This window comes from Myotis lucifugus, unplaced genomic scaffold (assembly GCF_000147115.1).
Source record: "Myotis lucifugus unplaced genomic scaffold, Myoluc2.0 scaffold_47, whole genome shotgun sequence".
Classification (NCBI taxonomy): domain Eukaryota; kingdom Metazoa; phylum Chordata; class Mammalia; order Chiroptera; family Vespertilionidae; genus Myotis; species Myotis lucifugus.
Genome location: NW_005871095.1, coordinates 3,241,682 through 3,259,166, shown reverse-complemented (window position 1 = coordinate 3,259,166; position 17,485 = coordinate 3,241,682). Strand labels below are relative to the sequence as shown.

Here is a 17,485-nt window from a genome sequence, read left to right as displayed (position 1 = left end):
GCGTGCAGGAGGCAGCCAATCAATTATTCTCTCTCATCATTGATGTTTCTCTCTTTCTCTCCCTCTCCCTTTCTCTCTCTGAAATCAATTATATGTATGAAACCTCTCATCACTCCAGAGATTCCAAGAGTTTTTGGAGTTATGTGCCAGGAACTAATGACAAAGATCACATATATATTTTTTACTATATCACAATCGGCCAGGTGAGTCCACAGAGCAGTGAAAGTGCCAACTAGAAGAAAGAAAGGGCCCTGGCCGGTTTGGGTCAGTGGACAGAGTGTCGACCTGCAGACTGAAGGGTCCCAGGTTCGATTCCAGTCAAGGGCACATGCCTGGGTTGCAGGCTTGATCCCCAGTGGGGGGGCGTGCAGGAGGCAGCCAATCAATGATTCTCTCTCATCATTGATGTTTCTATCTCTCTCTCCTTCTCCCTTCCTCTCTGAAATCAATAAAGAAATATATTTTTAAAAAAAAGAAAAAAAAAAGGAGGGGCCACATGCTAACCTGACCCACTCCGGGGAGGCCTGGCCTTGCAAACTCAGACACCTAAAGTGACCACCGAGGATGTTCTGAAATTAAAAAAAAAAAACTTTAAAAAGGGGGGGGGGTAATACACATTTTTATCACTGATTTCTATGTATGTTAATTTTAATACTGGATATTAACTGAAAATTTCCAACATTTAGTTTCCCTAAATTTCCAAAGAAAACTCCCCAAATAGGTTATTTCTCGGTTCTTTCTGTAGTTTACACAAAATAAACTTTTACCTGATTCTCATATATGAGAATGAGAAATGTAACAAGAGGAAAGGCAAGTGATCTAAATTCTTTCTGCAGTGATAGTGACCTAACCGTCCATTCCAATGCAGTCCTTAGTAAGTAGCATGCAACTAACAGAAACTATCTAAGAATAAAGTTTATAGCCATAAAACAAAAACATTTTCTTGGATGAAACTAACTGGCTCTCCTATAGAGGGAATAAAAACAATACCTTAGGTTCATTAGCATGAGGCTCTGATCAAGGAGACCACCCAATCACCCAGGAAGGCCAGCGGTCCCTTCTCGTGAATACAGATACTCAGAGGACAGAAATAAGCAATGTCATTCCCACTTTTCTGTCAGGGCCTGTCTCCTGTTCTGGAACTGTCACTCCAACTGCACTGAAATTCTTACCTGCTACTCTCTTGGGAGGCACAGTCGCCCAGAGCTCCCTCCTCACCCTCAGCTTATGGCCCACCAAGCAGTGTCCTTTACTGGTGCACTAGGCCCTTCTCTGCTTGGTCCCCTCCACCAACTGATAGCCTTCCACTCTCTCCTTTCTAAACTCTGCCCCAGCAGCACTTGGACACCAGAGCTCTTTCCCCGTGCCACCTCCTCCCAGAGGCCATCCAGGAGGAAAGACACTGAAACAGGGAAAAGTCTTCCCCTACAAGGGGTCTGCTACTGCGGCAGTCCTGAAACGGGAGAGATGAACGCTAGGAGCCTGACTTGGAACATTTCTCATAGAAACACATATAAAGGGTGGTAAAATTCCACTGTATCATTAGTACAACACTTCAGGTATTTTACGAATTAAGTAGATATTTATAGCTACATAGCATTGTTTCTATGGGAAAATTTGTTCCAAGCTATAACCAACAATCTACAAATTTCTAAATTCTGTTCCACTCATGAAATGTACCTTGCCCACATCCAGTACATGATCTTAAGAATTTTTACACCTACCTTAAAAATGACTAAAAAATACAGTGTGGTCTGAAAGTTTAACATTGAATGCCCCACAATAAAGCTGACAATACATAAGAAAATAAAAGGATTTAGTTTTGGGTAGGTTTTGTTGTTAATCCTCACTTGAGGATATTTTTCCATTGATTTTTTTAGAGAGACTCAAAGGGAGGGATGGAGAGAGAGAAACATCGATGTGAGAGAGACACATCTATTAGTTGCCTCCTGCACGTGCCAGGACCAGGGCTGGGGAACAAACCTGCAGTGGAGATATGTGCCCTTGACTGGGAATTGAACCCAAGACCCTTCGTTGTGCGGGCCAATACTCTACTACTGAGCCACACTGACCAGGGCAAAAGATTTTTGTTTTTTAACTACTAATTCATTTTACATTTCTTCTCAGTTTCCTATGTAAAACTCTCCCACACTAAATGAAATATAATGTACACAACCTAGATAGACAAATAACCATACTTCCAAAGCACAGCATGATAATATACCTTCACATATTCTCTCTGTAACATGAATTTAATAATATCTGTTATGGATTCTTTAATATCAGCAGGAAGATTCTGGAAAAGAAAAAAAGCATAATTAAATTTGGAAGCGACTCTGTAGTTACAGACTGCATTTATTCTAATTTTATATATCCTATTTTTAAAAATCAGTTAATAAAAGCATTTTTTTGAGAAAGCTTACCCTTTTCCGTAGCTTTCTGAAAAGGGGTCTGAGATAGGACTCGGTCTGTTTCTGAGTAGCACTGTTCAGTTTACCCTGCACACTGCGCTTCACATAATCTTCTCTGGCATTCAATTCTTTAGCCCAAACACCAAGAAGAAACTATTGAAAGAATGGGTAAAATTAGACTACAATGCCATCCAGTTGTTGAACAAGTTTAAAGTTCCCCAACACACAAAACAGTTAACTTCATCCTTAAAACCAATGTCTCAACTGATTACAATACCATCCACTAATATTTAATGAATGAACTATACCTGCTTATTCTGTCATATGTTTTGAAGAAGCGCTTCTGGCAATTCACAAACTTTCTTATTCTCTATATATTCCTAGCTCAAAGATAATCCATTTTCCCCTAAAAATATTACCTGAGTAACTATCTGATAGAAATAAGCTTTTACTTGCATTTTTATTATATAAAATTTACCTAGATCATCAGCCATATTAACATATGTGCTGTGATATTTAATGAATCACCCAAGTATGTTGTTGTAGTATTTGGACTTTCTACTTTTACAGTAGAAACAATAATTCAATTTAAAATTCCCACTAACGTGCCTAACTTAAAGAGCAGGAAAGAAAAAAAAGGAACAGAAATAAAAGAAACTATGATCCATACCCTCCCCTGTCCCACCCCGGAAAACTACCGCAATGTCCCTTGGGTTTACCTATATACAGAGCATCCTTCTAGAGGCAGTTAAACAGTGAAGGCTGAGGAGAACATACTCTCCTAGTGCCAATCCCTGTGTAATCCTATATAAGGACAGGCGGTCACTCTCAGAGAAAATTCTAGTTCATATTACCCAGTTCCCATGCCCTATCTAGTTCCCTATCATTTCCTCAATTGATGCAGAATCTTGATGACTAATGTTGTATTTAAATTGTAAATGCAAGTAAAAGCATATCTTGCATTTAAATCTCATGGCCTGAACACAAATAATTGATGACTAAATGCTGAAATGAACCTGGGATTTGCACACACTATACCTAAAATAGTAAAGACAGAAATGCTGAGAAGATGGAATGAGCATATCATAGGAAGAATAAACAGCTATCTGTAGAAATGAGAAAATGAAATCCCTAAAAGGTTACTGATGTGTTTGCCAATGTCTTCTTACCTCCTTCCTTTTGTTACTGTCATCACCTCTCATAAAAGGTTCTAGAACTCTACCCTCACTATGCTCCTTCCTAGAATGCTTTAAAAAATGTGGACCTCCCCAAACATCTTGTTCATTCCACTGTTATAATTCTTTTCTTTGTGTTTACGTTAGTCAGTTTTTTTAAAGTGCCAAGAGGAACAGAAATATACTGTCTTTGGTTAACCTCTATATCCAAGCACATTGCAATATCATAAACCATGTACATGCCAGAAATGTTTGAGATTTTCTTTCCCAGTCTTTCACTCGTAACAATACAAAAACATAAAAATAGTTCTTAACTAACCAAAATGTCCTCCTTTCTTAGCCTAAAAGTACATACCTTAAGGAATTTGGTAATGATGTCCATGTCTTTATGATCATCACCTTTTCCTAAAGATTCTCCCAATGCCTAAAGAAAAATAATGCTCCTGTTCATTAGTAAAGAGCAACAAATGAATATATGTTATCAACACCAGTCTAAACATGGCTCTTTATTACACAGACTGTCCAATTTCTATTTAAAAACCTAATGGAATTTCTAAATAAAATTTTTTAAAAACAGTAATTTGCCGTTTAAATTTTGAAAGCATGCTCTTTTATGAATCAAAAGACAGAAGAAGGGGTAAGGGGAGTGATTGCTAATGCATATGAGAATTCTTTTCAGGGCAACAAAATTATTCTAAAATTAGATTGTGATAATTGTACCATTCCATGAATAGATAGGTGCTATGGTGGTGGTTGGGAGAGAGCAATTAAAAGGACATCCTCCTGTGACATCAACATGTACAAGAGCAAGGAATGAAAGGGAAAAAAACTAACACTTCACACTATATTAAGAGCTTTAAACTAAGCCATATTGTTTGCTTGAGGTACATATTTAAGTAATATAATACTGCTCTTTAATTGAAATTACATATAATACTCCACATTCAACACACTGACAAAAATTAGAAAACAAAAGATCGCCCAGTGTTGACAGGGATTAGGGATGTACGAGACACCCTACTGGTAGGGTACAGACGAATACAGCCATCTGGAGAGCAACTTAGCAGTCTTAGACAAGTTGATTATACATAAACCCAGCGATCCCACTTCTGAGTCCATAGGGGTGATGCACAAGATTATTCTTCACAAAGCTGTCTGTGGTTACAGAGAGCAGGGAGCAATCTAGTTGTTCATATTATGGAGGAACACAAGGAAAAGGCAGTGAATGCCACAAGATTTTAAGTATTAGCAGTTAAAAGCAAATGTTTAGACATACATAAGGCATCAAGGATGGATTTTAAAAACAGTTCAAAGTATGAAAAGGAAAAAGCAGAAAGAATTTCACAGTACAATACCATTTATGGAAATAAAAAACACATGCTCACAAAACACTACTAATTATAGAAGACCAACAACAAATAAAATAATGCACATCAAACATACTCGAATGACTACTTTTAAAGGCAGAGAGTAGGGGAATGTGAGTGGAGAATGAGAAAAAAAGAGACTGAATGAATGAAAGCATGAAATGAAAGGAGGGCCTTTGTAATGACCAAAACCGATAGTATGCTCTGAACAGAGTAATCTGATGAACTCAACCATTTGTTGCAGGGAATGAAAGGTGTAATGGGAGACGAGGTAAGGTGGATGTAGATATTACCTCTAACTCTTCAATTGTGGTGTTTTCTTCATGAACTTTCAAGTCATTCTGTGTGTCTTCCTCTCCAGGCTCTTGACCACCCACAAGTTCATTGAGGTATTGCTGATCAATCTTATCCAAAGCTGCTTTCAGATCATTCCTCAATCCCTGAGAAAGGTGAAAAATTATACCTAGTTTGAAATTTCACTGATCTTTCACTTGATTTTTCACTAATCTTACCTAATAATAGACAAACATGTAAATTGACCATACATTCACTACACTAACCAGCCAATCAGGAGAGTATGCAAATTAACCCAACAAAAATTGCTGGTAATTTGCATATATAGGCTCCAAGCGGCGGAGCGAAGACTGAAGGCGGCTCTGGCTGGAGCAAAGGCCTGGGTCCCGGGTGCCGGAGGAAAACCAGTGCTGGAAGCCAGGAGAAGGGAAGGCCTATTGCATGAATCTCTTCGTGCAACAGGCCTCTAGTAATAAGTATAATTCATCTCAGATACCAGTCAAGAGGGCAGAGTAGATAAACACTGTACTTGCCTCCTCCCGTGACCATATCAAAATTACAATTTAAATGGTACAACAACCATCATTGAGAACCACCTGAAGGCTACTATGAACTCCAAAAACCTTCAGAAATGTCAACAGTATAAAACTAGTGTCTCCTCTATATCCTAGGCTAGCAACTACATTTCTAACACCAGCAAATTCCACATTCTATTAACACCCAGTTTGTGACTATTAATAAATATGAAAGCCTTAAACCCTGGCTGTTGTCGCTCAGTGGTTAGAGTGTTGGCCCTAGCACCGAAGGGTCGTGGGTGCAATTCCTGGTCAAGGGCACATATCTGGGTTGCAGGTTCAATCCCCAACCCTAGTCGGGGTATGTGCAGGAGGCAACCAACTAATGTGTCTCTCACATTGATGTTTCTCTCCCCCTCCCTCCTTCCCTTCCACTCTCTAAAAATCAATGGGAAAAATATCCAGGGGTGAGGATTAACAAAACAAAAAATGGAAGGAAGGAAGGGAGGGAGGGAGGGAGGGAGGGAGGGAGGGAGGGAGGAAGGAAACGCTTTAAGCTGAACCCTTAACTTACACAATATATAAAAATTAACTCAAAAGGGATCAAAAACCTAAATCCAAGAGCTAAAACTATAAAACACTTAGGAAAACATAGGGGGAAAGCTTCATGACATTGGATTTGGAAATGATTTCTTATATACAACAGCACAAGCACAGGCAACAACTACAACAAAAATAGAAAAGTTAAAAAGTTTTATGCATCAAAGACACTATCAATAGAATGAAAAGATAACCCAAGGAAAGGGAGAAAATATTTGCAAATCATATATCTGATAAGGATTGACATCCAGAACACATAGAAACTCCTACAACTTAAAAACAGAAAACAACCAACAGGATTAAAAATGGGCAAAGGACTTGAACAAGACATGCAAATGGCCCATAGCAAATGAAAAGATGCTCAACATCACCAGTAAGTAGAGACCACAATGAAATATCACTTCACACCCATTAAGATGGCTATGATAAACAAACAAACCAGAAAATAACAAGTGGTGGCTAGGTGTGGGAACCATGCCAGGTCCCCAGATAGTCAAGGCCGATGAGAGCACAGAGGCCTTGTTATCAATACACCAGAATAGCCAAATGCCGCTCTGAGCATGAGCCTAAATGGGATGTTCAAGGACTCTGAGCCTGGGAATCCTAATCAGACTAAGATACCATGAGTGGCTGCAAGGCCATAGCACTCTGACAGTACACTGTGCCCTTCAGTAGCCACTATGATTGATGTAACTATTGGCACAAAGCCTTCTTTGTCTAAATAGTATAAAAGTAAGTTACTGACCAGCTAGTAAGCTGGAGTATGGAGAGAGAACTAGGATGGAGTGTGTGAAGAAGTCTGCTAGAGAAAGCAGCTGGGCAGGAGACAGGACAAGCTGCTGAGCCAGAGAGCTCAGGTACCACTATGATGTGAGGCAGTAAGTCTAGGAGGCAGCATGTGGCTGCTCAGATAATAGCTGTGGGTACAGAGACTGATGCTGCTTTTTGGGAGATCTACCAGCTGGTGTCTGCCTGCCTGTATGGACTTTCCTGTGAGGAACTGTTCTTGTCTGATGGCTGTGTGGCCACTGGCTTCTGCAACCAAGACTCATTCTTATACACCCACAACCGCTCATGGCTTCTCCATCTAAGACCTGGCATTCAAGGAGGTCCATCCCTAGGCAGGGGGGCTCAGACCCAACACCTATATCTAGTGAGCAGAGGATAACGGGGGAACTTGGACTAAGTTCCCAACAGTTAGTACAGTGGGCAGGGTTCGAGGAAGAACCAGCCCTGGTATAGGCAAATGGGAGAATTTAGAACAGAGGTCCTCAAACTTTTTAAACAGGGGGCCAGTTCACTGTCCCTCAGACATTCCACACATGCGCACTGCGGGCCCAGGACGAGTTGGCTGCTAAGCAGGACAGGCAGCGGCGGCAAAAACACCCGGCGGGCCGGATAAATGCTTTCGGCGGGCCGCGTGTGGCCCGCGGGCCGTAGTTTGAGGACCCCTGATTTAGAATATATGGACTCAAAGCCACTCAGAGCACCAGAGCTCGAGCCGGGCTCTGACACTGCTCTGACACTAGCATATAAATAAATGGGACACTTTGCACTGCTAGAAATGTAAAATGGTGGAGCTGCTGTGGGAAACTGTTGGCAATACCTCAGAAAGTTCAACATACCCACACCAAGACACATTATAATTAAAATGTCAAAAAATAAACACAAGTAGAGATCTTAAAAGGAGCAAGAGGGGAAAAAAATTGTTATACACAATGAAACATGCATGACAATCAACAGATTTTTCAGCAGGAACTTTGCAGGCCAGAAGGCAGTGGCACAACATGTTCGAAGTACTGAAAGAAACAAAGTTCCAACCAAGAATACTCTGCCTGGCAAAATTATAATTCAGAATTGAAGAAAAGATAAAGAGTTTTCCAATAAAGCAAAAATTAAAGTTCGAACTGGCCTTACAAGAAATTGTTAAAGGGATTTTTTAAACTGAAAAGAAAGCTAATTAATAAGAAAACAATATGAATGTATAAATCTCATTGGTAAAGGTACATACAGAGTAGGTAGTGAATTAATCATGTACAAAGCTAGTATGAAGGTTAAGACAAAAGCAATAAAAATAATTATAATTACAGAAATTAGTTTAGGGATACACAAGATAAAAAGATGTAAAATGTGACATCAAAAACATAAAACATGGGCTGGGTGAAGTAAAAATGTAGAACTTTAGAACTTGTTCAAACTTAAGTTCTTACCAACGTAAAACAGACTGTTCCAGCCCTAGCCGGTTTGGCTCAGTGGATAGTGTCAGCCCATGGACTGAAGAGTCCCGGGTTCCTTTCCTGTCAAGGGCACATACCTTGGTTGCAGGCTTGATCTCTGGCCCTGGTCAGGCATGTGTGGGAGGCAACCAATCAATTAGTCTTTCTCACATCGATGTTTCTCTCCTCTGTCTCCCTCTATACAATGGAATATGTTTCGGCCTTTTTTTAGAAAAAAAAAAAGAAATTCTGCCCTGGCCAATTGTTCAGTGGTTAGAGCACTGGCCCACAGACTGAAGGGTTGTGGGTTTGATTCCTGGTCAAGGGCATGTACCTGGATTGTGGGTCTGCTCCCCAGCCCCAGTCAAGGCATGTGCAGGAGGCAATCAATCAATGTGTCTCTCCTGAACAGCCATGTTTTTTTTCTCTCAGTCTCCACCTTCCTCCCTTCTACTCTCTTCCAATGGGAAAAAATATCCTCGGGTGAGGATTTTAAAAACAGGAAATTCTGACACATGCTACAAGACGGATGAACCTTAAAGGTTTTATGTTAACTGAGAAGACTGATCCAGTGGAGCCTTCAGATGATCTTAACCACTCACCTAACTGCAATCACATGCAAGATCCTGAGCCAAACACCGCCAGCTTACCCAATCAAACCACAGAACTGTGAGAGATAATAAATTATCTTAAGTTACTACGTTTCAGAATGATTTGTGATAGTCATAGATGACTGAAAAAGATTTTATAATAATAAATTGTTTTAAGCTACTAAGTTTTTGGTGGTTTGTTACATAGCCATAAATAACTACACCTGTTTCTAAATAATTGCTAGAGCAAGTAGATGATAAAGCCTCAGAATCTCTGAACAACACTATTGTAAATGACATTTATCCCAAAGCATAAAAAATAAAACAGACTCTTTTCAAAAAATTAACCAAAAGAGACCATATGCTGAGCCATAAAACAATATCAGAACTCTAAATGTAAAAGCTAAAACTGTTAAGCTAAAAAAAAAAAAATACAGAAGACTATTTCTTCAAGACCTTGGGACAGCCAAAGGTTTCTTAAGTAAAATACCAAAAGCAATAACCATAAAACCAAAAGCTGATAAAGTGGACTTCACCAAAATTTAAAACTCTCCCCCACAAAAGAAACGAATAAGAGAACAGGTAAACCATAGAGTAGGAGAAAATAGTCACAAAATATATATCTGTATCTTACAAAGGACTTATATCCAGAATAAATGAAGAACTTCTACAATTCAAAAATAAAAAGACAACCTAACTAAAACATGAACAAAACATTTTAATACACACTGCACAGAGAAAAATATAGCCTACAGAAGTCCACAAGACGATGCTCATAATCTTTAGTTATCAGGGAAATGTGAACACAACCACAATGAAACACTATTACACATATAAGAAAATTGTTAAAATTTAAAAGACTAACAATAAAAATGCTGATGGAATTTGGAAATATTTGGCATTTCTTAAAATGTTAAGCATACATTTACTCTTACTATTCAGCAATTCCACTTCTCCATATTTATCCAAGAGAAATGACATAGGTTCAAACAAGATTTGTATAAGAATGTTCAGAGCAGTTTCATTCATTACAGCCCAATGTTGAAAACATATTACGGTATATTCATAAGACTGAATACCATCAGCAATGAAAAGGAACAAACTACTGATAACTGCAATAACATGTAATGCTGATCAAAAGAAGCCAGGCACTATGACTTCATCTATAAGAAATAATAGAACAAGCAAAATTAATCTATGGTGATAGAATTTTATAAAGTGGTTGCCCATGAGTAGAAAAGAAGGATAGGGGATTGGCCAAGAAGGGGTGCTGGAGAACTTCCTTGGGTGATGAAAATGTTCCATATCTTCACAAGGTTGGTGGTTACAAACTTGGATGTATTTGTCAAAATGCACTAAACAAACATAAGATAGGTACTTAAAAAAAATTTTAAATTTATATTCACCAGCAGTCACCTGGCAACTTTTTCATTTTTCCTCTAATAATGCAATGGGTCAGACATCAAACTCCACACTATTCTAGTTTATGTGGTACAGTGATATTCTTCTAGCTTTGGTCTGATTTCTTACCTTGTTAACTTCTGGTGTCAGGATCTCTATTTTTCTTAAACGCTGAAAAGCATCATAATCAGTTTCTCCAAATAGTCTGATTGGTTCTCCTCTTTCTCTCAATCTTCTGATAACCTATTGTTTTTTAAATCAAAAGATAGTAGTAATTCCTTATGTTGTTAGTAATAGCAATTCCTATTTTAGGTGACCAAACACTTATTTTGAAATGCCAGTTGGAAAAGTTAGGTTTATTTTTTCTTTAATTTTCCATGAACAAATATACTGAATCATTGTCACACCTTAAACAGTCCTAATGGGTTAGGTTTTTTGGCTGGTTCAGTAAAGTCACAATTTGTATAATCGAATACATAAGAAAAACATTAAGATGGTAGCAAGTGATAATATTCATATTGAGAAGGAAAATAAAGTTTGGAGTCAGCTGATAACGCAGCTGATGACCACAGCCAAAGTCAGCATTGCAATACTACTTTTAAACCAAACACTGTCTCTTAGGAGAGAAAGTGAGTATGATCAGAATGGGGCACATGCGGGGCTTTTGAAGGGCTGATAATACTACTCTATTTCGCCCTAACCAGTTTGGCTCAGTGGATAGAGCATCGGCCTGCGGACTCAAGGGTTCCAGGTTCGATTCTGGTCAAGGGCATGTACCTTGGTTGCGGGCACATCCCCAGTGGGGGGTGTGTGGGAGGCAGCTGATTGATGTTTCTCTCTCATCAATGTTTCTAAATCTCTATCCCTCTCCCTTCCTCTCTGTAAAAAATCATTAAAATATATTTTAAAAAAATACTACTCTATTTCTTGACTTAGATGATAGTTACACAGGTGTTGTTTAATAATTATCCATTATATTAAACATATGTGTTTTATACACTATATACATGCTATAGTTCACAAAAAGGAGAAACAAAAATTATAATAAGTTTATCCAAATAAAAAAAAAATACCAAGAACTTTACCTGGGAACACACTTAGAAACCACTGGAGGGCTCCCAATGGATTAACTGAAGCTTGATATTAAAAAGAAACTTAAGAGGTCATCTATTGCTTTCTCTAATCAATGCTGAATTAACTCCCAAAAACAACTGTCAGGTCACTGTCTGACAAATGACAGGAATCACATCTCTTCATGAAACAGCCCACCCCATTTCTGGATTACCTCCCTTAAACTTGTATCCATTTATCTTAGCTCTATTTTATGGAACCACAGAGAATATTCAATTCCTTTTCAAAATTAGAGCTGTGGTCAATAAATTCTTTTAAAAGTATTTAGGCTAATTATTCAAAATAACTTCCTCTAATTTTCACATGAGAGCTTCCAGAGTTAGCCATCCTTTTCTATGAAAGTTTCCTTTTGTTCAAAGTTCACTTTTGTCTTGTACCTTCTGAATAGTTTGAATTCTTTATATCACATAAATATCCTTAAAAAATATTTTTAGCCCTGACTGGTTTGGCTCAGTGGATAGAGCGTCGTCCTGCGGACTAAAGGGTCCCAGGTTCGATTCCGGTCAAGGGCATATACCTTGGTTGCGGGCACATCTCCAATAGGGGGTGTGCAGGAAGCAGCTGATCAATGTTTCTCTCTCATTGATGTTTCTAACTCTCTATCCCTCTCCCTTCCTCTCTGTAAAAAAAATCAATAAAATATATTTTTTTTAAAAATATATTTTTAAAGAAAATGATAATTGATCTTGACCAGGGTATGGGCAAACACTACAAATGAGAGTATAAACTGGTATAACTAGGACAGAGCCCTCTGGTAATATGTATCAAAAGTCTTAGAAATGTACATAGACTTTAATCTTTAGTACATACACTCCAAATATCATACTTATAGAAGATTTTCCAAAGGAAATAATCATACATTATTATGCATACAATCATGTTTTTAGAAGGATATTCCTCTAAGTATGATTCATAAGAGGGAAATGCTGAAGTAAGCTAAATGACCATTAATAAAGAACTGGCTTTAAAAATATGGGAAAGTATATGTTCATAAAAAATTATACATATATATTTTTTTACCTAGAAAGATGTATTAAAAGAAAGTAAGTTATAAAATAGTACATTATTTAAAATAATTTAAGTATAATTATTTAGAATATATACATTTAAAACAGTATTTAGCCCTAACCAGTTTGGCTAAGTGGGTAGAGCACCGGAATGCGGACTGAAGGGTTCCAGGTTCAATTCCAGCCAAGGGCACATGCCCGGGTGGTGGACTCGATCCCCCCCAGTCCCAAGTAGGGGGTGTGCAGGAAGCAGCTAATCAATGATTCTCTCTCATCACTGATGTTTCTGTCTCTCTCTCCCTCTCCCTTCCTCTCTGAAATCAGTAAAAATATATTTTAAAAAAACAAACAAAAAATACAGTGTTTGGTTTTTAAAGTTTAGAATGATAGATACTTTAAAAAGTTTAACATAACAGTATCAAGAAAGGCAGAGGACGCCCTGACTGATTTGGCTCAGTGGATAGAGCGTCGGCCTGCGGACTGAAGGGTCCCAGGTTCAATTCTGGTCAAGGGCATGTAAAAAATAATAATAATAAAATAAAGAAAGAAAGAAAGAAAGAAAGAAAAGAAAGGTAGAGGTAATTTATTAGTAGAACCCCATGAAGAAAACTGGCTAGCTGCACAGTAACTGAGTTCAATAAGTCATCTTATATGGGAAATAATGACAAAAAACTATTGGGTAGAACTAAAGATTAATGTAAATGTTCTGCAGAGGTTTTTGTTGTGTTTTTTTTTTTTTTTTTCATGAAACTATATATAAACTTACCTCTTGCCTAGAAAGGGTCATTGGTAATTTTTCCTCTGCCAGTTCAAGTTCTAATACTGGATTCGATGAAGTTAATGGTTTCTGGTCATCCTCTTTTGGCTGTATCTATATTAACAGCAAAAAAAAGAAGTTCAGCTTTTAAAATATAGTTAATATTTGTCATTCTATTAGATTAGCTGTTCAAGACAGTTAAACATGTTTTAAATATTGAAGGTCTAAATGTTCCTCCGAGGAAAGAGCTCATAGTAAATATCCAGCTTTTAAGAGTTTACTAGTATCAAACTTGTCCATTTCAGGGACAGCACACATAGAAAACATGCACATCAGAGACAGCATTCTTGCTACAGAAAAGTGACATTAAGTGTAATGGTTTCCAAAATCAAAGCCGTAAAAGAGCTGTAATTTAGACTCACTTTCTCCTTCAACTCTAAAGAATTTTACTTTGTTTTTTGGGGAAAAAAAAATCAACCTGCTTCTCCTCTTTGAGAAAATCATCCTACAGGGTTGCCTGATTCTTACCCTGGGTTTAAAATGAAAGTCAAAGACAGGAACTGCTTTCTAACAGAAGCCCGTGAAGCTTCAAGAGCCAGCTTTTTCCTACCCTACTTTTTGAAAGGTATTATTCCAAGTGCACAGAAATCACTGTTGGACATGTAGAAAAATTTCCAATGCTACATAGAACTTTTCCACAAAAGTGAGCTACAAACCTTGTGAGAAAATAATGAAAAACAGCACCTCTCTACTTATACCACACAAAGAAAAGAGTGAACATTCTTGTTGATATGAACCTGCAGGGAAAAAAATCTCTTCATGTATTTTCTTGAGTCTGCCGCCCAAGTCACAGTTTGGGAAAATTGAGTTCAGCAATTTATAAGCCCCATTGTGTGGTCTGTAAAAAGATACTGAAACATAGTTTCCCAACTGACCATAAGACCAATCTAAAATGCCAAAAGAAGAAAAAAAAACAACATGAAAGAAGATGAACTTTAAGGAAAAACTCATTCAACTAAGAAAGGCTAAATGGTTAAAATTATATAAATTATGATTCTATAGTTTATGATTAACAGTTAAGTTTATCAGTATTAAGTGTAAAAGAAAATTGAGATAAAAACTAAACTTTCATATTTTCACAAACCAAATCAGCACCAAGCCTTAAAAAAAAATGGGAACTAGTTTCTATAAAAGAATAAAATAATACATGCAATATTTTCATTATTACCAAGAAGGAAATACTAAAAATGTTTATGAAGGAACAACCTCTGCTTTCTTTGTAAGCATAAAAACAGATCATTTCTCAAAAAATCTTAGGATGAAAAGTAGTTTTAATTAAGGAATGGCAGCTGGACTCGACATTACAAGCAGCACCTTTACAGTAATTATTTTGCTTCAGTGCTTTCCTCTATGTAAGCAAGGAAGTACTGCGCTATCACTGAAGCAACCTAAGCAAAGCAAAACTGCCACCATAGTCTTACATTCTTTTCCTACCTTATCAAAAAGTTGAAAGGTTGAAATTTAGGGATCTTGGAAAACAACAAGTCAGCAGACTATACCCAGGGTAAGTAATTCTTATTCCAAATCAAGTTGGAGTTAGACAATGTTGGGGCAAGCAAAAGATGAGAATTCTTTCTGAATATGTATCCAATGGTTACTAACGCAAAACATTATTTTAATTTCCTAAATTAGAAGCAAATGAAATCAATATATTCATGGAAAATATCAAAATACCAATATAAATTTTCATAATTTAGAAGCCTATCAGAAATATAACATTTTTAAAATTTGCCCTCTCCCAACACTACAAAATAAAACCAAATGCATATACATACCATTTGCATTATTCATGCATCCCTCTAGAAATGCTATGCCAGATAAATTAATTTCCAAAACTTTTAACATGACATGCACAAGAGTATTATTTTATATTGATGTTTCACAAGCAAAAAGTTATTTCAAACTTATGATTTAGCAAAAGAGAGCCTTCTGCAATTTGGTTTAAAAATTATTAAACTAGATATAGTCTTTTAAAAATAATTTAAACATAACCTTTAACCCCTCCCAATAAAAAACCCCAATGTTATTCAACTAGATAATCTCAAAGACAATTTCAGTCATGGTTCTAAAATGTACAGTCTTCCAGACAACTCATTTGTTTTGAACAAATATTTCAATATTACATTTTCTATCCAACAGACTGAGCAGTGTTTGAAATGTGGTTCCTTATACACAAAAGCATATAAATGTTATACGGCAATATATTTCAGGCAGAGGTGCTTAGGCCAAAAGGAATTATTAACAATGTAAACATAAAAACTGGTTTAAAATATTCAGGAGAAAGCAGGGGAAATACCACTGCTAATACCACTGTTATTGAATGAATAAAATGTTTTTAGCCCTTTAAAAATAGACTTTTATTGGGAGAGGTGGAGTGAGGGAGTGGTGGGGAGATGAAAATGAGGCAGCATCAGATCCAGGACTTAATTAAAAAAAAAAAAAAGGAAAGAAAATCAAGCTTTGATCTCAAGCCACTTCATGCTGTCAACAGAAGGCCAAACCATTCCAAGCCAAAAGTCATGCATGTATTTTCCTAAATTCAAGATAAAAAATCAAGAAAAACAAAAACAAAAATTCATACCTCTCCAGATGGCTTCTCATTTATAGGCTAATGTATAACATTGATAAATTGAACAGAGATCAATAATTTTGTCACTTTAACAACAGCTGTATAAATTTAAACTCAGAAATAAGACAATGTAACATAAAAGCAGGAATTCATACCTTGTAGCCACATCTTTCGTAATATGCTTCCTCTTCTTTTTTTGCAAGTTCACTACGCTTGAAATATTTTTTATTTTCCTATTGAAGAAGAAGTGAGTTAATAATATATCCTTGCATAAAATTTAATGTCCCCTAATCAACAACCTGAAAAAACTCTTCAGTTTCTCAAGAAATGGTAAAGTTTTTTGGTTGCATAGAAATTATATTGATTTCCTGAACACAACACCTGTACTCAACCTCTAAATTTGAAGTACATATTTCTCTTGCAGTATCATTTTAACAGGCATATCCAATAGCAAAGAGAAGAAAACAATATTTCCCAAATGTTCACACTTTTGATTTAATTTCCCAATATTTGAGTTCAGTGATAATCTCTACAAATGTATTTATTATGAACCACATGAAATAGAATGCTTTAGTTTTTTTTTCCATCAGAAGTAATCAAACAGAAATTATGGTATCTATAGCTAACATCTTACATCTCATTACCAAGAGAGTTCCAAGAGTGTGTCCAAATTCTTTTCATCATCTAAAACACTACTATATCAATTAATTGTATTTCATTAATTCTTAAAATTGAATTAATTCTTAAAATAATCTAGGCATAGAATGGTTTTAGAGAGTTTTTTTACTTAAAGACAGTTTAAAGGCATTTGTTTTAATATGACTTGATGTCAAAAGAGACAAGCTCTAAATCTATTATAATGGTGAAAAAAAAATTAGTTCTTCCTACACTAGTACTATATATAAAACTATCCTTGCTGTTAAATCTAGAGTCACTAATTTGGAGGCTTGTTACTATCTACAGCTCTTATTCCACTGATGACTTGACTCAAAGACGCTGCCTTGCCTTGGTCAGTGTGGCTCAGTTGGTTGAGTGTTGTCCCATGCACCACAAGATGGCGGGTCCAATTCCAGGTCAGGGCCAGGGTGCAGGTTTGAACCCCGGTTAGGAGGCAGCCAATCGATGTTTCTCTCTCATACTGATGTTTCTCTCTTTCTTCCTCCCTCTCTAAAATCAATAAAAACATTTTTTTTTAAAGCTACTGTCCTACTTTATTGCTGAAACCGGTTTGGCTCAGTGGATAGAGCATCAGCCTGCGGACTGAAAGGTCCCAGGTTCGATTCCGGTCAAGGGCATGTACCTGGGTTGCGAGCACATCCCCAGTAGGAGATGTGCAGGAGGCAGCTGATCAATGTTTCTCTCTCATCGATGTTTCTAACTCTCTATCTCTCG

At 37.0% G+C, this 17,485-nt stretch overlaps 1 protein-coding gene across 2 annotated transcripts in view; it reads right to left on the bottom strand.

Moving 5' to 3' along the window:
• PRPF18 (pre-mRNA processing factor 18) overlaps positions 1–17,485 on the bottom strand; it is a 38,716-nt gene that overhangs the window by 10,867 nt on the left and 10,364 nt on the right. For both annotated transcript variants that reach the window (XM_006088412.3, XM_023753568.1), the window contains 7 exons: positions 16,249–16,326; positions 13,474–13,578; positions 10,699–10,812; positions 5,247–5,393; positions 3,942–4,010; positions 2,424–2,564; positions 2,225–2,296 (listed from right to left, as the gene is read on the bottom strand). In XM_006088412.3, coding sequence (XP_006088474.1) covers positions 2,225–2,296; positions 2,424–2,564; positions 3,942–4,010; positions 5,247–5,393; positions 10,699–10,812; positions 13,474–13,578; positions 16,249–16,326 — 726 coding nt within the window. The remainder of the gene's footprint in view (positions 1–2,224; positions 2,297–2,423; positions 2,565–3,941; positions 4,011–5,246; positions 5,394–10,698; positions 10,813–13,473; positions 13,579–16,248; positions 16,327–17,485) is intronic.